Genomic DNA, 22,928 nt, shown 5'->3' with positions numbered 1-22,928 from the left:
GCATTCATGGCCTGTGAAATGCTCTCCTGAAATGCTTTGGAAAAGGGGACTCACCCTGGAAAGGTCACTCATTGTAATCAATACTGTGATAGAGTGGCTTCAAAAGTTGATTAATGCCCTGGCTCCCTTACCTGTCCTGGGGCTGCACCTCTACCAGGTAGGTAAAGCCTCAATCCCAACAGCTGCTTCCTCTAAGCCTTTTGATCCATTAAAATTAAAGGCCTTGGCTCCCTACTAATTGTATATCTGGACGGAGGCACAAGGCCAGGCAAGTTTGGCAAGATTTAGAAGAAAGGGAAGAGGTGTTCTTGTTCTGGCAATGCTGGTCAGTGCTTTTTTTGAGATGCTTTGCCAGAAATATACATGGAAAAGGGTCAAAGTAGATTCCTCTGAAGCAGCAGCTGGATTTGGGACTTTACTGTTCCTGTCAGATGTGCATCCACCTAAATTTCACATCAAAACTAAAACAGTGAATAAAAGGGAATACAAATTTTATCAAATAATGTTCCTTCTCTCTCATCTCACTTTACTGTCACCCTGAACTTCCTAAACCAAAACACTGAGAAACAATTTTAGGCCCTACAAATAGTAGGATAGTATTCCCACCTTTGTGAGCTGACTGTGGGCAAGACTGTCCTGTCTTCTGTGCCTAATTTTCCCACAATCAAAATCATAATGTGCTTTGAGAGGTGCTTTTGATAAGCACAGCCTGAGCTTATCATGGCTTGGTAACAACATTTATGTTAAGCTTTAACAATGTGGAGTTTTTAGAGGGGTGGTGGCCTTGCTGTCCTCAGTGGAGGAGCAATCCCAAAATCCAGGCTCACCGTTATGGGGTGCTTTGGTTGGAGGTTCAGAAGTTTCTGGAAGAATCTGACATTCATCTCCCGTTAAACATCACTGCAAACTCAACCCCTGCTCTGCACTGATACTTCCAGAGCTCCTCAGTCTGAGGATATAGGAAAAGGTTCCCAGGTTTCATGCCGAGTGGACTGTTCATGGTTTTCCCCTCCCTCCAGTGGCCACCGGAGCTGCTGCAGTCGGAGCACACCAAGTCACAGCAGCTCCCTGAGTGGTTGAGAACTGGGCCTGTGCTCCCATCAACGGCCACAATCCAGCTGGTTTAAATACGGTGTCTTGTCTCATGTGCTTCCAGAATGTTAATTTGGCCTTCAAGGAAAGATTTCCAAATGCCAGTGGGCTCCCAACCTCCCCCCAGCTCACACCAAAGCACTTCACACCTTTGTAGCCTTATCACAGAATCACAGCTGGTTTGGGTTGGAAGGAACATTAAAGCTCATCTCATTCCACCCCTGCCATGGCAGGGACACCTTCTACTAGCCCAGGTTGCTCCAAGCCCTGTGTCCAGCCTGGTCTTGGACACTTCCAGGGATGGGGCAGCCACAGCTTCTCTGAGCATCAAAAATAATAGAATGTGGACTTTGTGTGGGGTGGGGCCTTCCTCACCACAGAGGGGATAAAAGGCTGTGTTCACCTTTAGGGAGCACAGGGAATGAGACAGTCACTCTAACTCTGCATCTCTTTTTTTCTGGAAGAAGACAAGCCTGACTCAGCAGCAGCACTGAACTTGTCCCCCAACGGCATCGGGAGCATTAACATGTCTGTGGAGATCAACGGCACCACTTACGCTGGTGAGAAACCCCTCCTGGGAAGGGGGAGGGCCACTGGGGGAGCAGAGTGGGACAGGGACAGGGTGGTGTGTTCCCAGGGGCTGGACTTTGCCAAACTGGGAGCTGTCTGGATCAGAAAGCACAGGAGGGGGTGATTTCTGTTCTCTCTTTTGGGCCTGGTCTTTTTAAAATCTAAGGGAAGGGTCTTCTGTGAAGATGTTAGTAGGAAAGAATATTATCCCTCCTCTCCTGAGGAGGGGCTTTACTCAGCAATTCCCCATATGTTTCTGGCAAGCAGGAATTGTCCCCTGTACCAGGCTCAAGCAGTTTTGCTTCTGCAGGTCACACCTGTACATCCTTGGGCAAGTCCCAAGTGCGAGGCCTGGCTCTGCCATGCAGTGGAAGTTGCTTCTCTCCTACAAAGGTGTAGAAGCCATTTGGGATCTGTTTCCTGTAAGGACAACATCCCTGTGACAAGCTGCCAGACCAAGGGATCCTTTCCCTAGTTAGCACTGACCTCTGGTCTGGCTCTGAGCCTGCTTGTCATGCCCTGAGCCTCTCTCTTTTGGGATGGGGTCTCTGGGGCTGGATAGCTTTCCCTTTGCTCTGTGTCCTGCCCTTCCCACTCCATCACCCTCTTCTCTGCCTCCCAGGGGTTCTCTTTGCCCAGAAACCCGTTGTCCACCTCCTTGCCGGCTCCAGCACCCACAGCTCCTGCAGCAGCAGCAGCAGCTCCCACTGCTCCCCCAGCCCTACCTCATCCCGGGGAACGCCCAGCGCGGAGCCCTCCACCAGCTGGTCCCTCTGACGGGCGGCCCATTCCCTGTCTCACACTGGCCTCTGGCTCCTGGAGCGAGCCAGGAGGGAGTCGCACAGATACCTCATCTCAAGGAACCTGCTTTTGTGGTTGGCCAGCGGCAAGATGATGATGTTGACGATGATGATGATGATGATGATGAAACCTTTCCATGCCAGCAAGTTTTTCTTCGTCATCTCTTTGTCCGGCCTTTTTTCTTTGTCCTTCCCCTTTCTTCCTCCCTTTTTGCTCTTTGTTTTCTCCCTCCTCCTCCCAGGGTTTGCTGTGTTCCTGTCAGGGGTGAGACATGAAGGGGGGCACGCCTGGCGTTTTTCAATCAGGGATGGATAGGAACTGCGGGTTGAGACATGGCTGAGACGTCACCAAGGCAGGTGGAAAGAGCTGGAGTTGGGGCAGGGAACCTTGATTCTCCTCGAACCAGGACCCACAAGAACTCTTCCCACCAACCAACTCCGTGTTTTGACAATCCTTAGAGCTGACAGGGTGCCTTGCCCTGTCCTCCTGTGGCTTGTGCTGCAGAACAGGCAAACTGCTTGTTTCCTTCCCTCTGGGTCTGTATGTCCTCACAGGAGGCTGGTGAGCCTCCTTCCCCCTCTCCACGGTTTTGGCATGAGGGGAAGGATTTCCTTCCTCCCTGCCACCATAAAACCCTCTCCATCAGCTGCTTGGTTCTGGCCAGGGCTGCCTGATCCCTCCTGTTGCCTTCAGGCTTTCAGCCAAGTTTTAAAAGCCCTTGACCTTGCCTGTCTCCCATGAGGAATTCATCCCACTGACCTTTACCCTGACAGCCTGAGCTTGTTGTGGCTCCTCTGATCCTCTGCCCCATGACACTGTCACTTAGGTTGATCTGGGTTTTCCTGGAGTGACTTCTGTCTGCTGAGGTGGCTTTCAGTAGCCCCTGGAAGCTCCCCAGGTTTGTGTGCTGAAGAAATAGGAGGTGATCTCTGAAATCCTGCTTGGCAGGGCCACAGCATGTGCATAGATGTTGTGGTTAATGTTACACACGTGGGGTGTGTAACAAGCCCCTCCAAACTGTACCTGAGTGGTGAAGACCTTTTGCTCTCCAGGGGAAAGCAGAGAATGGGAAATCAAGCCTTTCCTTGTCCCTTCCCCTCAGACCTCCAGTTGGAAGCAAAGCTGGCCCTGACTCCATGAATCAGCTCTTGCTCAGGTGACCTCGTGCTATCCCCCTTTCCCCAGCCCAGAGAGCTGATCCAAGCTTCATCCCTCCTGCCCTGGTGACATCTTTCCCATACATCCTGCCCTGGTGACGTCCTTCTCATGCTTCAAGCCCAAGTCAGGTTTTTTTGAGCAGATGAAATACCTCAGATATGTACTTGTTGTTGGGTTGGTTTTGTTTGTTTTGGGTTGGTTTTTTTAACCTCTTCAGGAAGTATTGGCATATCTTATCGCTTGGTTTTTTAATATGTGGGTTTGCTGACATTGTGTTTGTTTGTTTGGGTTGTTTTTTTTTTTTAATTTTTAAATGTATCACCAAAGACAGAAAGTTAAAACAAGGCTGAGAAAAGCAGCAGTGGTTTCCCCATCCTTTAGGCCAGCAGGAGCCAAGCTCCAGCATCATCCCAGGACATGTGCACAACAGGAGGACAGGTAGAGGCAGGAAAAGAGGGCAGGAGTGATGCTCCCTTAGATTTGTCCTTTATCTTGGACACGAGTGTGTCTCCAAAGTCCCTCTGATTTTTCCAAGCTCCAGGATCTGTGCCTATGTTGGTTATCCTGCTACCAGACATCCTGAGGACTGTTTGGGAGCCAGAGGCTGGGACTGCACATGTCCTCAGAGGGATGCTGCTCCGAGATGTCCCATCCAGCTGCTTTTAGTCGGAGTAGTACCCACCCTCTGGCTGGGGAAGCTGGGCTAGTCCCACAGTTCTCCATGGCATTTCATCCTTGCAGACTCCCAGAGATTTTTTTCCAGACTCTGAGGCTCAATCAGATTACTTTTTTCCTTTTTTTGTTTTCTTTTGGTTGGTTTTTGGTTTTTTATTATATTAGGGGGCGGGGTTGGGGCTGTTTCCTCTGAGTGGGACTGGGGCACTTTTTGCTTTTCCTTGTGCTTTGCTCTCTGGCCCTGGGGAGCAGAGGTTGTTCTGGGGTGGGTTCTGTCTCACATGCTAACGTTGTGTTTTCTTGCACAGAAAGGCACTCGAATCACTGAACTGCTTTGACACTACTAGAGTATTAATGTTTATAAGCTTTACTCAACCTAGACTGGAACTAGCCAGGACTAACAGATTGTTTTGTATCCAATTCAGGGAAAGAATCAGGTTGGGATGCGTAACAGATACCTCAGTTAAATAAGCTGCAACAATAAACTGGTCCTTTCTCAGTCCAGTGTGACAAGGACCATTCAGACTGTGAAGAGTTAACCCTTTCCCTTAAGCCTGGCTTTGATCTTGGCAGTCTGAGCTCCAGATCTCCTACTGAGCTGCCAGGCTTTGGGGACAGGGTTATGGAAACCAGCAGCAGAGCCGGGGAAGGCTGAGCGAGGGTGGTGAGTCCCTCCCTCTGCTCCATTTCATCGATTGTGTAGTACTCAGGGTTTGATACTGCAAGTAGGACTGTTCCTGTGTGAAGTGCTCTGCTTTGCAGTGTTGCTCCATCCTCTCCCAACTCCACACCAGCCAAGGTTTTGCAACAAGCAGCGAAAAAAACCAGCCCCCAGTTTGCTCCAGTGCAGCCTCCATGCTCCTGTTTCCAGGGGGAGATTTGCCAACTGGGAAAACGAAACCAAACCTGCTTCAGGCAGCTCCCAGTTGATGCTGGGAAGGCACAAAAACTGGGATGAGGAGGGGGGAGGCTGTGTGTGCCTGCTCGGCTCCCAAAGTGAATGTGAACGTGTCACACCAAGTCCTTTTGGCCACTGCACGTGTGTGTGCTCCAAAGGGATTGGGATCAGATGTTCTCTCCAAACAGCTGCAGCAGCCTTGCTACTAGTTTTCTTACCTATTTAAAAAAATAATAAAATAAGTAAATAAAAACAAATGTGATAGCCTAGGCGGTGGATAAATACCTCAACGTCTCCTTCCAACAAGTGTCTGTATATGTTGTTGTTGGGTTTTTTCTATCTTACAGGTTATCTGAATGTTTATATTCCAATAAACTTCTACCTCTTCACACTGTGACCCCCAAGCTTGTTTTGTGCCTCTGGCTGTCTCCTTCATTTTGAAGATTTCCCTTTCTTCACCCCAGGAAAGTATTCCCAGAGGCTGGGTCAGCCTAGCTGAGGTCTGGATCCTTGTGGGGCTTTGGGCTCCCAGTTTGAGCTGGGCTGGTGGGATGTTTTCAGGGATGGAGGCTAGGAATGAACTGGATCTCTGGGCTGGAATGATGGAGCTTCCAGGTTGGATACTGACAGAAACCACATGGGATCTCCCTTTCCAGGAGTTGCTGAAGCTGCTGTACCTGCCCCATGTCCCTTACCCAGGCTGGGGCAGGAGCCTGTCTCCCGAATCCCTCCCCTGTCATCGCCTCCTCCCCACACAAAGGACATTTAATGCTTCCTGTCAGTTTTGCTGTTTGCATGGCACCTGACGCTGTTTTTCCAGTCATTGAACCAGTTTGGCAGTGGGAGAGGAACTATTTCCAGTCCCTTTTGTACCAGCCTTTCCGATACTCCATATCTGCATTTGTTTTGGCTGGGGGCCCATTTCTGTCAGCTGGGTCCTGGGAAGGGGAGAGAGCCCACAACCTTCCTCATCCTCCCACCAAACTCCCCTCATGGAATTGGGAACCTCTCCCCTCCTGCCATCTCCTCCATCAGCACCTGGCTGCAGGTGAGCACCCCCCCCTCAGCAGTGAGAGTGGGCTGGCCTCACCTGGGCTTGGTCCCAGCCTATCGGAGCAGCAGGCAGGTGAAGGCAGAGCCTTTCCCCCCACCTTCCCTCCCCTCCTGCCCACCACTGGGTTTGGCTTTTCCCAGCTCCAGCCTTTCCCTGCATGAACGCAGCTGAGAGGGCTCAAGGACTCACCTGCCCTCACCTCTGTGCTTCCAAGCCCGATGCCTGAAGCAGGTAGGGTGGGGTCTGGCAGTGAGGGGTGGAAAACCACCCTAGGTGGGTGTGTGTTGCCATGGGGTTTGGCCACCTCCAGCCTTAGAGGGGGGAAGTGTGGGCTGGAGAGTTGTTCCCTGGATCCAGAGCTGCTCAGACACCTGGTCTCAAGTGACAAAGGTCTCCGTGGTGGCCACCATGGTCCATAATAGCCCTGCAGCCCTGTTACCTGCTTGGTGCAGCATGTCCTGGCACAGGATCATCTGGCTCAGCTGCCCCAGCACCCTGAACTGGGCACCCCAAGGGGTCCAGTGCACCTTCCCATTCCCCCCACTCCTGCAAACCCTTGTGTGTCCATATGCCTGGGATGGGCACGCTCTGGCCCTCCCAACTCCCTTTCCCAGGGCTGGACAGCCACAGGCATTGGCAGGTGTTGTTTGAACTGGAATATAATCCTTCGGGCAGGTTCACATCCCAGCCCCCTTCTCTCCATGCCTTTCTAAATTCCTGAACAAACAACAAAGGAGAGCCCAGCACGGATTAAGGCACCTGGGGAGTGAAGCCCAGCCCAGTGGGGTGAGATAATGCCAGCTTTTGTCCTTCAAACGTCCCTGTCCCTTAATGGAACCCAGCTCAGACTCTGGTACAGCTTTGTCCAGGTCCTGTTCTCCTTAATCCCTCCCTCCAGGGCTGGAGGCAAAGCCAGCTCTGGGCACAGGGAGTTTTCCCCAGCACAACCACACAGATGCCACCTCTGAAACCCACATTGTCTAAGGAACTTTAGTCCTGATATCCAAGAGTTTGGTTCCCTGCTCCCTAGATGTCCCATGTGCAGGGATGCCACCCTGCCAGGGAGGCCACAAACTCCACATGCATCCCTACCAGGAGGGATAAAACCCAGCTCACTGTCTGCAGGATATCAGTCCTCTGGGCACAGCTGAGGGAGGGGGTTCCCCTCTTTCAGAGCCAAACTTGGGTGTCTCACACCTCAGGGGCCACTGCTACTTTGAATCCAGCTTGGACACCCCAAATCCCCACCTGCAGGTGCCTCTGCTCTCCTCCATGCCCTTTGTGCGCCCCACTAAGCATGGTGTTAATCATGTCCAAACTGCATCAGCCTAGCAGTAGGGCTGATAATTCCCGTGTTTTCCATGGCCCTTATCATTCCCAGGGTGAGGCTGGGTTTGTTTTAGCCTCAGAGTGGTGTCAGGCTGCCCAAGTGCTATGCTGGCCCTGCCAGCTCCTCTCCTACCTTCTGGCTTTGGGATGCTCCAGCTCAATCCCAGTTTACAGAGGCGAGGTGGGTCCCAGGGGAGATGAGCACTCAGGTGTTGTTCTTTCCAGTGCACCAGCACCCACCGAGAGCCACATTGGTACAGCCTTGGTGAGATCCGTGCTGCTAATGATGCCCTCTCTCTCTCTCCAGTGCATCTGCAGGTCTTCCTCAGTGCAGGGCTGTTCCTCTTCTGCCTCAGCGTCCTCCTGGGCTGTGCCATGTGCTGGTGGCACCGCCAGCGCTCGGGTCCCCACCTGAGCCTGGAGCTGGCAGCCGTGGAGCTGGGACCTGCTCCGCCTGCAATGACTGTGCCAGTGCCCATCCAGCAGCACCACGACGAGGAGGTGGCAGGAGAGGTGCTGGGTACCCGGCCAAAAGAGGATTCCTTGGCATCACCAGCATCTCACGGGAGCTCACTCCACATCAGAGCATCCTTGCCCACTCTCCCCTTCCTCCCGCAGCTGGCGGGAGTGTGGCAGCGTCGCTGCACCATCTCTGGAGCCAAACTCCTCTGCAACGAGGAGAGCCCTCTGGTCCGCCCCACCGCAGGATCCCCACTGCCCTCCGAGCAGCGTCCCCGCCTCCACTGCCATTTGTCCTACTCCCCACCAGAGGCCATTCTCACCGTGACGATCCTCGGCGTCTCCCCCCTGCCCAAGGGGCTGCGGGACCACCAGGGCTCCTATATCAAGGTGAACCTGTTGCCGCGGCTCCCGGCGCCCCGGTGCGTGCCCGTGTGCCGCAGGAGCCTCCTCCCTGCCCACCTGGAGCCGTGCCGGTTTGGCCCATACAGCCCCGAGGAGCTGAGCAGCTTCACCCTGCGCTTTGCCATCTACGCCAAGTCACGCAGCCTCAAGGACTCTTTCGTGGGAGAGGTCCTGTTTCCCTGCTCCCAGGCCTCCTGGGACACCTCGGCCTCCTCCAGCTACACCTGGGAGCTGGCGAGCACCAAAACCAAGCTCAGGAAGGTCAGGATAGCAATGGTTTCCAGTGGTGGGTTGTCCACATGTTTTGGCTGAGGTGTGCTCGGTCTGAGAGTGCTGAAACTCCACAGGGAGAGGGAGAATCTCCTGACACATCACCTGTTACTCCTGTGGTGTTCCCCATTGTGATACAAGTCCATGGCAGTGTCTCTGCTTGGGTGCTTTGCACTTCTTTGGGGAGTGCTGGGGTGTAAGGGATAAATGCAGAGTGGCCACCATCCATGCAGTGATGGTAAGCATCGAATCCACCTTCTTGACTCATTTTTGGCCATTCATGACTCATTTTTGTCCATTCTTAACCTTGATGGAGGACAAGCATTGCTGAGTTGGAAGAACTAGATAAGGATGGAGAAGGTTTCATGGTGTCTCCTGTTCCCTCCTCCCATTTCAGCGCCTCAGCACCCACAACACGAGCTGCAGTGTCCTCTCCTCATCACCCAAATCCCTCGGCCAGCTCTTCCTTCTCCTGCAGTACCAGGCTCTGGCCAGTCGGATCAAGGTGCTGGTCCGCAAGGCAGAGGACCTGGGCCGGCTCTCACGTGTGCCAGGCGTGCCAGGTATGACACGAGACATGGACCAGGAGGTGAGGAGATGCCCAGGTGGACACAGGGGATGGTTCCCCCTCCTTTTGCATGGTGGATTTTCTTATTTCCTCCTGAACTTCTCTTTTCCAAGCACGGCAGAGGGTTGGAATTAAATGGTCTTTTCTTAAAGGTGTCTTCCAACCCAAACCCTTCTGTAATTCCATGAAAATGAGCACAGAAAATGTAGTTGATATCCCAAATGTGGCCCCCAAATGCTTAAAATATACGTATTTATGGTCAAAAATTAGCATGCTGCTTTCTGTCCTGCTGGCTGTTGTCATCTCTGGCTCCCTCTGACCACTTAGAGCCTGGGATGTGGGCAGGGATGTTAGCTGAGGACTTTAGAAGTCCCTCCTCCTGACCACAGAGGGGTAGGTGAAACCTCAGGAGCTGTCTACGCTCTTCCCATGGTTTCAGAGAGGTCCTGTAGTCCCCCTGGCACAGCTGGGGAATTTCCACCCTCCTTCCCTGGTGTGTGTCCAGAGCAGGTCCCTCTCTCCATGGCTCTGTCTCCATTTCCAGGTCACTACATCATCATCCACCTTTATCACAACGGCCAAATCATTGACACCAAGGAGACCAAGTCCATCAGCAGCTACAACCCTGTGTGGAACATGCCTTTCCTCTTCAACATCCCTGCTGGGGACATCCAGCAGCAAGACCTGGCACTGGAGTTCATTGTCATGCAGGTGAGGTGGGTGGAGGTGACCATGGCTAAGGAGGTGACCTGGATCACCTGTGCTCCAGCACCTGGGCGCTCAGCGCCCAGAGGAGCTATTTCTTGATGCCCAGGGGAGGTTGCTGGGGTGGGATTGCTCTTCTTGGGATGATGGAAGGCCACCAGCCATGTCCCACTTCCCCTCTCCTGCCACAGGCTCGCCTCCATGCCCACGGCTCCGTGCTGGGCCACGTGCAGGTGGGGACACGTGCTCCTGGGACTGGGCTGCTGCACTGGAGGGACATGTGCACCCAGGGACCACTGGAGTCAGCACGGTGGCACCAGATCCAGCCCAACACCCCCAGGCCCTGATCCTGCCCACAGTCCACAGGCAGGGCTTGCCCAGGACTCAGGTGCCCACAGGAGTGAGCCAAGTGGGATCTCTGAGCCATGGAGAGGTGAGGTCTCACCCACATGTCATTGTGGGAGAAGTCTGGGCTCTAACTCCAGGGCTGGAGACCAGTGGTGGTTGGCACAACCCCTTCCCAAAAGGCTCTGGAGGAGATGGAGCCTGTCTGAGGTGGCTTCAACACTGAGGAGAGAAGAGCAGCCTTTCTCTGTTCTGTCCACCATCACCACGGACTGGGACACACTAGAGAGGAGCCACAAGGATGTGCTGGTATCACCTGGTGAGAAAGGTGTCCATTGGCAGTTTTAATTAATTGCTAACCCAAACAAGTGGTTGATAAATAAAGAGGTCAGGGATGATCACATGTGTGGAGTCACTGGAACTCTCCTATCCACAGGCCAGCAGCATCCATGGGCCACTATGTCCTCTGGAGTGGTGGCCTGGGAAGGGAGGTCAGCTTGAGGGGTGGGGAAGAGCAAACCCCTGCCTGGTGCTAATTAGTAATTATGAGGACTGAGGCCTCTCTCCACATGGACTAACTGAACACAGAAGCTTTTCCACCAGCTCCTCACCCCCAGGCTGTGACCCATGGGGCAGTCCCGGCTCCCAGCCCATCTGGTGGAAGGAGCTTGTCTGCAGAGGCCACTGGGGGAGAAGATGCACAGCCACTGCAATAAAGGCTATGGGGAGGGTCACCGTGGCAAGGAAGGCCTGCAGTGAGATAATCCATGATGAGGAAGGTCACAGGGAAGACAATGCTGGGGAAGACAATGGCCATAGTGAAGGTAGGCTATGGTGAGGAAGGCTGTGGTGAGGCAGACTGTGAGGAGAAAGACCCTGGAGAGGAAGTCTGTGTGGAAGGTGAGGATGGCGATGGTGAGGGTGGGATTGGCCCTGATGACCACAGGGAGGAAGCTGTGCTGAGGGTGAGGATGGCCACAATGAGGAAGGTCACAGCAAGGCAAGCCACAGTGAGGGTAAGGATGGCTGCAATGGGGAAGGCCATGGTGACAGAGGCTGTGGGGAGGGTGGGGATGACCACAGTGGGGAAGACCATGGTGAGTCAGACCACAGGGGGGAAGGCCATTGGGAGGAAGCCGTGTTAAGGGTGAGGATGGCTGCAGTGAGGAAGGCCATGGTGACAGAGGCTGTGGGGAGGGTGGGGATGACCACAGTGGGATAGACCACGATGGGGAAGACCATAGTGAGTCAGACCACAGGGAGGAGGACCATGGGAAGGAAGCCGTGTTGAGGGTGAGGATGGCTGCAGTGAGGAAGGCCATGGTGGGTCAGGAGGCGCCACGGCCTTGTGAGAGACGCGCTCGTCCCTGCCCTTCCAATCCCGCTTAATCCTCCTCTCGCTCTGTCCCGTCTCTGTGGGGCGGGTTTAACCCGATCTCGCTCCGTCCCGTCCCGTCCCGTCCCGTCCCGTCCTGTCCCGTCCTGTCCCAGTTGGGCGGGTTTAACCTGCTCCATCCCATCCCGTCACTCTGCGGCGGGTTTAACCCGATCCCGTCCCATCCCATCCTTATGGGGCGGGTTTAACCCGATCCCTCTCCATCCCATCCCGTCCAGTCCCGTCCCGTCCCGTCCCGTCCCTGCGGGGCGGTTTTAACCTGATCCGATCTCGTCCCGTCCCGTCCCGTCCCATCCCATCTCATCCCTACAGGGCGGGTTAAACCCGCTCCATCCCGTCCCGTCAATCTGCGGCGGGTTTAACCCGATCCCGTCCCATCCCATCCTTATGGGGCGGGTTTAACCCGATCCCGCTCCATCCCGTCCCGTCCCGTCCCTGCGGGGCGGGTTTAACCTGATCCCGTCCCGTCCCGTCCCATCCCATCCCATCCCATCTCATCCCTATAGGGCGGGTTAAACCCGCTCCATCCCGTCCCATCCCATCCCGTCCCTCTGGGCGGGTTTAACCCGCTCCCGCCCCCGGCCCGTCCCGGCCCCGCGGGGCGGGTTTAACCCCGGTCCGGGAAGCGGAAGTGGCGGCGCTGTGGGGCCGCAGGGGTTGGGCCGGGCCGGGCCAGGCCGGGCCAGGCCGGACGGGACTGGGCTGGGCCGAGCCGGGCCCGCCGAGCGCGGCGGGAGAGGCGGCGGTGAGACCGCGGGGGGACTATGGGGAGACGCGGGGGACGCGCGTGGGGAGCGGGGCCGGGCGGACACGGGAGGGACGCGAGGGGAGGCGGGCGGAGAACGGCCCGGCCTGGTAACCGGCCCGCACCTCACGGGCCCTGCGCCCTCCGACATCACCCGTGCCCGGCGCGGGGGGCCCGCAGGCCGTGCCCCCTCACGGAGCACACAGGGGGGAGTGAGTGAGTGAGGGGTGTAGGACTGGAGCCCTGTTGTGCCCGCAGATGCACCACTGCAGGAGGTTCCGCTCCCCGGAGCAGGAGGCCGAGCTGGGGCACCGGTGGAAGCGGCGGCGGTCCCGGAGCAGGGAGTACGAGCCCAGGCTGCGGTGTCTGCCCCGCAGGGATCTCCCGCGGCGATCGCGGTCCAGGAGGTAGGAGCGCTTCGGGCCGGGTGATCCAGTAACCCTCATCCTGATCCCGCTGGTGTTCCCGAGCTGGCGTTCATCTCCTGGCAGCAGATCGGCTTTAAACATGTAAATCCCAGGGATGAAAGTGAAGGGCTTACTCGTGTGTGTGTGTGTGTGTACCTGTGTGTGTGTGTGTGTGTACCTGTGTGTGTGTGTGTCTGTACCTGTGTGTGTGTGTGTCTGTGTGTACCTGTGTGTGTGTGTCTGTGTGTACCTGTGTGTGTGTCTGTGTGTGCCTTCCCTGCCATGCTGAAGTTCTTCCCAAAGCCGTGGCTTTAATATTAGCAAGGGAACAACCTACCCTGGAATTGTTTCCATGCTGTGGAGGCTTTAAAGCCTTTCTCCCAACAACCCACTTCCTTCTGACAGGATTAAAATAAGATTTGAAGTAACAACAGACCTCCCTCAGCTCATCCCAGCTAAAGGATCCAACCACTCACTGATCTCTCCTGCTTTGGTTCTGGATTTTACCTTTGATCCTTTCTTTGTTCAGCGTTTCCACAGAGACAATTAGGTGCTGGAAGTAGGATAAGGCCTCTGGATAGGAGGAGAGTTCTGGAATAGAGGCCGGAGCCATGTCAAAATGTGCAGCCAGAATAGACTGTTGGTACTGGGGGTGCTGTGGTTCCACTGGTTGGACTGGGCAGGTGCAGCCAGGTTGGAGCTGAGCTCGCCTTTAAATGTTCTCTAGATCACTCACTCTCCTCAGCCTGGCTTTTGTTTACTTGAAAGGAGCAGATTGTGAAACACAGCTGGGTCATGCAATGGGCTTTTCCATTTTTTCCATTTGATGAGTAATTTGGGGGAGATTGGGATGAAAACAGGTGAAAACAGTCTTATCCCTTAGTTTCAGTCTCAGCTTTTCAGGTCTTCTCTGGTTTTGAGTCCTTCATGTTGTTTTTCTGCTTCCTGTGTATGTCCAAAGCATGCTGTGAAGTTTCACCAAGGTGTTTCTAGGCTGAAGTTGGAGCAGAGCTGCAGGGTTTGTGTTTTGGGTACTTTAGCAATGACTGAGAGCTGCCACTGCCTTGGCAGAGTCTGGAATTCTACTCTGGGTCCATGCTGAGCTGAACCCCCACACTCAAACCTGTGTCCTGTTAAGCTGTCAGTGAGGGGAGCTGATTGTTGACAAGGCAGAGGTGCAAACAGCAAAAATTCCAGTTTCCAGGCTGAAGGTCTTGGTTAGCAATGCCATTGCAGGGTTGCAGCATTGACCTGGCCTGGCACATGCCCAGGATTATTTTGGGAAGCCAGTGCACTACTTTTATTTCAGAGTTACAACATCTTCTACCTAAAACAGCCTCTTTCTCAATGAGTTGTGAAACATGACTCAAAGTGAGATCTGGTGTGTTAGACCATCTGGGGTGGAGAAGGGGCAGTCGTGCTTTGGGGGGCAGAAGCAGGAAGGGCTGCTCTTATCACTGATGTGCCCACGTGGTAGCCAAAACCTTGTGTGTGATGCTTGTATGTAAATACTCAAACAGGTGAGCTTTGTCTGAGGACTTGAGGCCCTTTCTGCATCATTTCTGATGCAGAGATGAGCTTGGCCAAAAGTCTTCCTTACATGCTGGGAGGTTGTTGCTAGAGGGGCAGAAGGTTGGCTACACTATGGAGAGGAAATTTTCTTTCTGGCTCTTTCTAATGATCTGTGGAGCTGATGTCTTTGTGCACTCACCAAGGACTTGGTGTTTTGGGACCTCCAGTCCCCTCCCTGGGGTGACAACTGGAGCCCCACTGCTGGATTTGGTTCTTGTTTATTTAAGAACTAATGAGAGACCTTCCTGAGGGAGGAGGAACGATGACAAACACTTGTGTGTGGTGGCAGAGGTGGCTCAGGTGAGGTCGAATCATAGAATCCCAGAATGGTTTGGGTTAAAGGGAGCTTAAAGCTCATCAAGTTCCACCCCATGCCATGGGCAGGGACACCTTTCACTAGCCCAGGTTGCTCCAAGTTCCTTCCAGCCTGACCTTCAACGCTTTGGGGCATGGGAGTCCACAACATGCCTTGTAGCAAGGTAGGCAAGTACACAAGGTAGGCAGCTCAGATGGAGCTCTCAGAGGGTGGTTTTCCCCTTGCTGAAATGTGGGAATGCCACTCTGTTTTCTCTCACAAACCTCCTTAGTGGTCAACATTTGAGGCACAGCAGAGGGTTTGCAGTTCCTACCGCAGGGAGTGGGAGCAGGAGCAGGAGGACTTCTCTGTGGTGACCGAGTGAGAGGACCCGAGGGGGAATGGCAGGGAGCTGTGTCGGAGGAGTTTGGTTGGATTGTAGGGAAAGCCTCTTCCTCCAGAGGATGGTTGGGCACTGGAAGAGGCTCCCCAGGGCAGTGGTCACGGCCCCAAGCCTGCCAGACCTCAAGGAGCATTTGGACAATGGGAGGAACTCTTAGGGTGTGCTGTGCAGGGCCAGGAGTTGCACTTGATGATCCTTGTGGGTTCCTTCCACCTCAGGATATTCTGTGAGTTAGTTTCAGCAGGACTCAGCCTTCCAGGCGTGTAACAGTGTTGTTGTTTGTGCTGCAGCCCTGAGAGGATGCCTTACCACAGGAGGTGCCGGCGGGACAGCGATACCTACCGGTTCGAAGAACGAAGCCCGTTGTTCGAGGAGGATTATTACTCGACACGCCCACGGACCTGGCGGCGATCCAGGGGCAGGGATCAGCACCGGCCCAAGAGATACCAGCACCACTGCCGGAAACGCAGGAGCAGGTCTTGTAGCAGTACCTCCTCGGTGAGTAACATCCAGAATGGGCTCAGGAATGGTCAGGGTTTAACTGTACTTGCCTCCTTTCAGCTCTGAACACTCTGGGTGAGTACCTCGAATCCTGTTTCTGTGTTTGTTTTCATTCCGTGGAATTGTAAAGTCCCAAATCTGTGTCGTGCTAAGCGGGAAACATTCATAGCTATTGATTTTTACTAGTCCAACCCCTGTAACCTTAATATATGAGGGAACTAAGCTGTGTTCTTTCCAGCCAGAGAGGGGATCAGAGAGAGCTTCCAATGGCACCCACGTGATGGGCTGACAGGGGCGAGCCTTGGCTGCAGGCCAGCCCTGCTCCCAGGGATCGGTATTGCTTGGGTTTATCCATGACCAGGGCTTTGCTCCTGCCTACAGCTGCTGCTTCTCAGGGGGGTTTGATACACAGTGTTCCTTGGTTTGGCTTTGTGCCAGGATTCCCTTCTGGGTTGGTCTCTAGTCAGTACTCAGAGGCTCCCACCTTCTGAGGATACACACATGTCCTCTTCCACTGTTTCTCTTTGGATTTCAGCTTCTTTGCAAACTTTACCCTGAAATGTGGCATTCCTTCCAAGGATTATCAGGGAATATTTGGAGCTGGGTGGAGGGAGGCTGCTCCCAGGAATACCCTGGAAGTGGTGTGAGGTATCAGACCAAGTGCGTCACCCACTCTTCTCCACTTCTCACTTTAAATGTTACCGCAACTAAATGACAGTCTGATCCTGGCAGTGGGATAATCTGCATGGCTGGGAACTCCTGAACTCCTCCTTATTTCTTTCCTGTCGAATTTTTAATTTTAGTTTTAGAGAGAGCCAGGGCTGTGATGGACACCCTGCAGCGTGGGGTGTGCACAGTGGTGACAATGTGCAGGTTTGGGCTGGCGCGTGTGCACTCCTCTGAAGCCTCACAGCTATCCCAGCTGTCCTCTCTACCTTCTCCTCCATTTCAGCTGATTTTTTGGGGAGTTTTGATCCTAGCTCATTATTTTGAACCAGCTCTGGGGCCAAGTGGCACAGAAGAGAAGCCCACTAGGAACTCGGGCATGGAAATGTCGAGGTTTTCATTAATGTCTTTGGCTGTAGAGATTGTTACTATTTTTAAGGCTGACTAGGACAAGATGAGGAATTAGGGCAGCTCATTTCATGGACCCTGGGTCCTTGTAGGAATGTTTGGCTGGTTTTCCAGTAGAAGCTTGCAGTAGCAGGGGGTGATTGTGACCTTGGACCTTGCCTGAAGTGTTCCTCAGGGATTTATTTACCTGTCTTGTCCTTACAGTTTTCCCAGTTTAAATTGGCACCCCAAGGCTGACATGCCCCACCAGGTCTGTGTGCAGCCAGTTGGGCACGTGGATTTAGGATCAATGTGGTAGTTGGTTCTGTGAGGATGGGAAGGGCTGATTCACAGCTGGAGCAGGACACTGGTCTGGGGAGCTGGAGATGGATTAATCGAGGTACAAAGAGCAGGATACACAGAGGGGTAACTGCTACTCTGGCTTCTACTGGGCAGCCTGTCCAAACTGAGCACTCGTCATGCTTGCCAGCGGAGAAATGACGTTCTGCTGGCAAAGCCCTCCTTCTCCTCGTGCCTCTGGCAGCATCCTCCAGTGCTGCAGAGGGAGCTCCTCCTCTGTGGGGAATGGTGGTGCCACGCCAAGCCACCTTCACACTGGAGCTTCCCAGCTGCTGCTTCCCTTCCCAGAAGAGGGGGGCATTTCCCTGCCCGAGAGGTGGCAGTGGCACCACAGGCCGTAGCTAACAAGAGAGTTTTCTTTACATACCTGTAGCTGTTGATGACTTTTCTGTTTTGAAGTTAGTTTGTGTCTTGACGTGTCCCTTGCAATATCCCTATCGTTATATATGCTGTGTGCCTTATGAAATGCTGGGATCTGGAAAATCCAACCACCGACGCACCGTCGTCTCTCCACCTTTGAATGACCACACAAAATGCCGTCTCGGGGGGCGGTGTGTGCAGAGAAGCCAACAGAGCAGTAAGCGCAGCAGGAGCGTGGAAGATGACAAGGAAGGTCACCTGGTGTGCAGGATCGGCGATTGGCTTCAAGAGCGATGTACAGCCACCTTTCGTAAAACTTTACCTCTCTACTTTTATCCCCGTGTTAGACCAGATCTCTCTTATTGTACTGGAGGGGTCTCTAGTGTTTTATTTACTGACAGTAACTTGCCTGAGGCAGAGCATAGACACTTGAGTTTAAAGAGTGTAGCAGTGAGAGACATTTTTTCATTTGCTTTGACGTTTTATTGCTGTGAAATTGCAGGAGCTCTGCTCTTGCCAAGCCCCCAAAGTTCACACCTGCTCCTGTTTTCTCTCCTAGATGAGATTGTCGGCAGCCTCGGTGAAGGCACTTTTGGCAAAGTGGTAGAGTGTGTGGACCATGCCAGGTGAGCATCTTTCTCTCCCAGGTAACTTGTCTGTCCCTTGTGAATCAAGCCCAGGGTGTCCCAAGTGCACCAGTTTTACCTGGGCTCTATGGCATCAAATTTGTCACCTGCATGTGTTGCTACAGCAGAAATTGTTTCTTAGAGCAAGTGGAAGGGCTCATACCTCAGCCCCCTGAATCTGTAGGCTGATGACTTAAGTGAAGCAGGGTGGGTTTGTTCAATGGCACCGGTTCATAGAACAGAATCCTAGAATATCCTGAGTTAGAAAGGACCCACATGGATCATCAAGTCCAACTCCTGGCCCCACACAGGACGACCCCAACAATCCCACCATGTCCCTGAGAGCATTGCCCGAATGCTCCTTGAGGTCAGGCTTGGGGCCATGACCCCTGCCCTGGGGAGCCCATTCCAGTGCCCAACCACCCTCAGGGGGAAGAAAATTTTTCCTAATATCCAGTCTAATGCCCTGGGCTCCAGCTGTTCAAGGTTGTTCTGCTGCAGTGAGCTCCAGCTGAGAGGTGGGCCCAGCAACCTTTTAATCTGCCAGGGCACATCTCTGTTGTATCTTTTTAACCTCCTCTGTGGTTACATTTGACCCTTGTCCCATTGTGACCTTTTGTCTGGCTCTGAGCCCTGGGGGTCAGCTTGTTGTAGGAGCCCCTGGGCTCTCCCACCTCCATGGGAATCTCTGGCATGGTTGGAGCAGGGAGGTGGCTGCTGGAGTTGCAGTGACTTTGGGGACTGCTCTGTCAGGAATATCTCTGGAGCATTACCCAGCAATAAAACCTTTTCCTTCAAGTTAACTACTGCCAAGCAGCATAAATGTTTGGTGGAGCTTTGTTAGGACAAATGACACAAACTGGGATGTGTCCTCTCCCTGTGGACTGAGGACATGTGGGCACAGGTTTTTCCTCTGATTCCATCCTTGTGTTTCTTCCCTTACAGAGGCAAATCACAGGTAGCACTGAAAATCATAAAAAACGTTGGAAAGTACCGAGAAGCAGCCAGGCTGGAAATCAACGTCCTGAAAAAAATCAAAGAGAAGGACAAGGAGAACAAATTGTAAGTTCCTACAAAACTCCTGGCCAGTCAGTACCACATCCTTGCACAGAAGATATCCAAAGAAAGATGGGGCTCAGGAAGTGCCTCCTGTGGTGAGGGGGGAAACTGGTCACATTCCTCTGCTGACTTGTCCCATTGGAACTGGGGAGCTCTGTCTGAAGGTGACTTAGCAGGGAGGAGGTGTCTCTCTGGATTGCTGTGCTCCTCAGTCACCTGGCTTGGAGCTTTGCTCATCAGCCATTTCTGAAGTGGGCAGGAACAGCGAGAATGACTGTTCTGTGGACCCCTAAAGGGTGGTGTCTGTTTAACAAGACAAAACGTCTGCTAAGGGGGGCGGGAGCCTTCCTGGGGTAGAAAGAAGGAAAACTCCTCCCTCCAAGTTATTATTTCAAAACTAAGAGACTTCACGCAAAAATGTAGAAGAGGGAAATAACAGTTCTTTACTAATATATATATATTAGTAAAGAACTGTTACTAATATATCTATATATTTGTAAAGAAATATATACACACACACACACACACACACACATATGTATAAAAAACCCCCAAACTGTCAGTCAGGTGCTGTAGTTCTGCCCTTGGGCGCAGTTCCAGTCACGAACAGCAGGGGTCGCTCCGGCCGGGCAGCAGCTGCCCCTGAGCGCGCGGTGCTGCTGCCAAAGCCCAGCGGGAACGCGGCACAGAGAGGGGCTGGAACCCTCCCCGTGGGCAGCGCAGGGACCTCTCACCGTCCTTGAGGCGCTGGGAAGGCTGGAAGCTCCTCTGCAGACAGCACAGGTCCCCTGATGAGTCCAGGGCAAATCCAGGCAGTGGTGGCTGTCCTCAAGGGAAATAATCCAGGATTTTTGGAGTTGAGGGGCAAGCTGGGAACTCTTCTGGAGGCGCTGCAAGCCCAGCAAGGCCACAACTGAGCACCCAAGCCCAGGCCAGAAGTGTGTGGGTGCTGGAAAAAAAAGTGAATGCAGGGGAACCTTTCTCTCACCACCTCCTGAGCGGGGAGGAACAAAAGCAAAAGTAAAAACTCCAGCCAAGTTTTTTGACCTCCCCTTAAATCCTCTCCCCCAGCTGTCAGTTTGGAATGCAAAGCTATTGGCTGCTCTTGTTTAGGCTTTAGACAGTTAGCTGGGGACTGTCCCCAGCTCAGCCCCTACAGGTAGTGAAAAAACTGAGCTCCTACAGACCACCTCCTTCTGGCTTCCCAGCCCTCAAAATGCTGTGTTGGCAAGGGACAAAAAGTTCCATGAAAGATTTTGAAACTGTAACAGATGGTTAATCCTTGTCTCTCTCCCTGCACAGCTTGTGTGTCCTGATGTCGGACTGGTTCAACTTCCACGGCCACATGTGCATTGCCTTTGAGCTGCTGGGCAAGAACACATTCGAGTTCCTGAAGGAGAACAACTTCCAGCCATATCCTCTCCCTCAGATCCGGCACATGGCCTACCAGCTCTGCCATGCCCTGAGATGTAAGTCACCCAGGGCCAGCTTTGCTCCCCAAAACAGGCTAGGAGGGAGCTGGAGGAGCTGCCTTGGCACTTGGATGGGCAAAGCTGTGGGGGGCTTCTCTCTGCTTCTTACAGACATTTTTCTCTCTGTCCTCTTTCCCCTCTGCAGTTCTGCATGACAACCAGCTGACTCACACTGACCTCAAGCCAGAAAACATCTTGTTTGTCAACTCAGATTTTGACACTCTCTACAATGAGAATAAGGTGAGTTATGTCCAAAGGAGCAGTGAATGCACCAGGAAGAGCCTCTCTCTCCCTCTCTACAGAAATTGGATCTTCCCTGCTCCATACAGGCTCTAAAAGCCTTTTTAGTGGGAACAAATTGGAAGTCAGGCCTTTTGTGTCTTCTAAAAGCCTTCTGGCTCCCTCAGTGGCTCCAGTCCCTGGAGTGGAGCGTTCAGTGGTTTTCCTTACACTGCTCTGAGATGTAGAGAGCTCAGAGCTTCGCAGTTAAAATCCCTCTGAGTGGTGCAGACATGGCAGTTACAGGGGCAGAGGGTCCCTCTCAAAGCCTGATCCTGCCTTCTGTTTGACTTGCAGAGCTGTGAGGAGAAGTCCATCCGGAACACGAGCATCCGCGTGGCAGACTTTGGAAGTGCCACCTTTGATCACGAGCACCACACCACGATCGTGGCTACCCGGCACTACCGTCCCCCAGAAGTGATTCTGGGTGAGAACTGCTGGGGTTTGGGGAGTCTCAGGGGGGCAGAGTGCAAGAGTTGTCTCAGGATGAGGAGCCCTTCAAACTTTGGATAGATAACTTCTAGGTCTGTCTCGGTCTAATCTCTGTGGCTCCAAACAGGAGGTAGTGGAAGCCTGGTGGGGTTTGTTGAGAGTACACAGCTAATTTGATTTTCTTTGCAGAGCTGGGCTGGGCACAGCCATGTGATGTCTGGAGCACTGGCTGCATTCTGTTTGAGTATTACCGTGGTTTCACGCTCTTCCAGGTAGGATTCTTGTTCCATAAGAATCCTTAATGTCCAGAATGGCTCAGACTTAAGTGAAGGGCAGGGAAATGCAGATCAGGCACTAAAAATCAGAAGCTGAGTGTGAAAATGAGCCCAGGAAAACTGATACTTTGAGGATTTGTGTCTTACTGAAAGGGACAGGGTTTGGATCACTTCTGGGTTCAGGTCATTTCTATTCCCTGAAGAAAGGGAAAGTCAAGAGGACGAGGTAGACAGGACCTGTAGCATTCCTGATGGAGGCTTGTCTCTTCCTCCCCTGTACTGCTATAGGTGACAGACTTTTTGTCATCAGCTCTCCAAGCTCTGAGTTAACCCACCACTGCTCTGTTCCTTTGCAGACTCATGAGAATCGTGAGCATCTTGTGATGATGGAGAAAATCCTTGGGCCACTTCCATCTCACATGGTCCACAAAACTCGGTAAGAACCTTTCTCTGACCTCAGCTCAGGGCTCAGGACAGCAATTCTCTGTCCTCCCCTGGATGGTATAACCGTGGGACATACCCTGCCTCACTGACTGCCACCCTCCCTTGGCAGGAAGCAAAAATACTTCCACAATGGCAGCCTGGTATGGGATGAGAACACATCGGATGGGAGATATGTCCAAGAGAACTGCAAGCCCCTACGGGTAGGTGCTGCTCCCTTCCCCAGGTCAGGGTGGAGCGTTTGGGGTTGGGAACTACGTGTGCTAACTGGTTTTTACGGATCTCCAGTCCTACTGGTCTGGCTGAGGCAGGATGAGTATCAGGGAAGTGGAGGGATGGGAGACAGCCATTGCCTCAGGGCCTGGGTTGAGTCCCTCTCTGTACCCCCACCCTTCCCTTTCAGACATACATGCTGCACGACTCCCTGGAGCACGCCCAGCTCTTTGACCTGATGAGGAGGATGTTGGAGTTTGACCCTTCGCAGAGGATCACGTTCTCAGAAGCCCTCCTGCATCCCTTCTTTGCTGGCCTCTCTGCAGAGGAGAGGATGCTGTGTGGGCGGGGCACCAGCCGGGACCTGAGCAGATGACGGCTGGGCTCTGTACCACGGCTCAGTCTGGCTCTGCAGCTCTGCCCCCCTCTTCTCCCCGAGTCCAGAGGGGCTGGGGCACTGCCACAAGGACCCTGAGGAGCAGAGAGGGAAGGAAAGCTCCATCGGAAAGCACAGATTTGTCTATTTATATGTTGTAAAGTTAAAATAAAGTGTTTCTTATTGTTTGATACTTCCCTTGTTGGCAGATGTAGAGTTGTATTTGCTCCCAGCTCTGCCTTTTCTGCAGAGGAGGAGGGAGATGGCAAAAAATGAAGTGGAATGGTTGAGGGTGAGTAAGGCTGTAAACTCACAGCAGACCAATAAATAGCTG

General features: G+C 53.3%; 3 protein-coding genes across 6 annotated transcripts in view; all 3 read left to right on the top strand.

Moving 5' to 3' along the window:
- The window catches only part of ARID3B (AT-rich interaction domain 3B), a 33,721-nt gene extending 28,130 nt beyond the window's left edge, over nt 1-5,591 (top strand). For 2 of the 4 annotated variants that reach the window (XM_071568706.1, XM_071568704.1), the window contains exons 8-9: nt 1,560-1,652; nt 2,285-5,591. In XM_071568706.1, coding sequence (XP_071424807.1) covers nt 1,560-1,652; nt 2,285-2,439 — 248 coding nt within the window. In that variant the 3' untranslated portion in view covers nt 2,440-5,591. Of the gene's footprint in view, nt 1-1,556; nt 1,653-2,284 lie in introns of all 4 variants that reach the window. The other 2 variants (XM_071568705.1, XM_071568703.1) reach the window with 1 other exon arrangement.
- Nucleotides 5,592-6,466: 875 nt separating this feature from the next.
- Nucleotides 6,467-10,331, top strand: LOC139678177 (synaptotagmin-4-like). The gene is made up of 5 exons (XM_071568825.1): nt 6,467-6,479; nt 7,885-8,702; nt 9,109-9,274; nt 9,824-9,990; nt 10,176-10,331. The coding sequence occupies exons 1-5, from the start codon at nt 6,467-6,469 to the stop codon at nt 10,329-10,331; spliced, it is 1,320 nt and encodes a 439-aa protein (XP_071424926.1).
- Nucleotides 10,332-12,350: 2,019 nt separating this feature from the next.
- Nucleotides 12,351-22,787, top strand: CLK3 (CDC like kinase 3). The gene is made up of 13 exons (XM_071568051.1): nt 12,351-12,470; nt 12,729-12,877; nt 15,438-15,645; nt 17,623-17,716; nt 17,981-18,047; nt 18,993-19,109; nt 20,409-20,575; nt 20,724-20,818; nt 21,155-21,284; nt 21,479-21,561; nt 21,921-22,000; nt 22,118-22,208; nt 22,409-22,787. Exons 2-13 carry the CDS (start codon nt 12,729-12,731, stop codon nt 22,592-22,594), a joined length of 1,467 nt encoding a protein of 488 aa, XP_071424152.1. The 5' UTR covers nt 12,351-12,470; the 3' UTR covers nt 22,595-22,787.
- Nucleotides 22,788-22,928: the final 141 nt, after the last annotated feature.

The sequence above is a fragment of the Pithys albifrons genome, chromosome 13 (genome assembly GCF_047495875.1).
Source record: "Pithys albifrons albifrons isolate INPA30051 chromosome 13, PitAlb_v1, whole genome shotgun sequence".
In the NCBI taxonomy this organism is placed as follows: domain Eukaryota; kingdom Metazoa; phylum Chordata; class Aves; order Passeriformes; family Thamnophilidae; genus Pithys; species Pithys albifrons.
The sequence above is the reverse complement of the archived record's forward strand: the minus strand, read 5'-3'. Positions and strand labels throughout refer to the sequence as shown.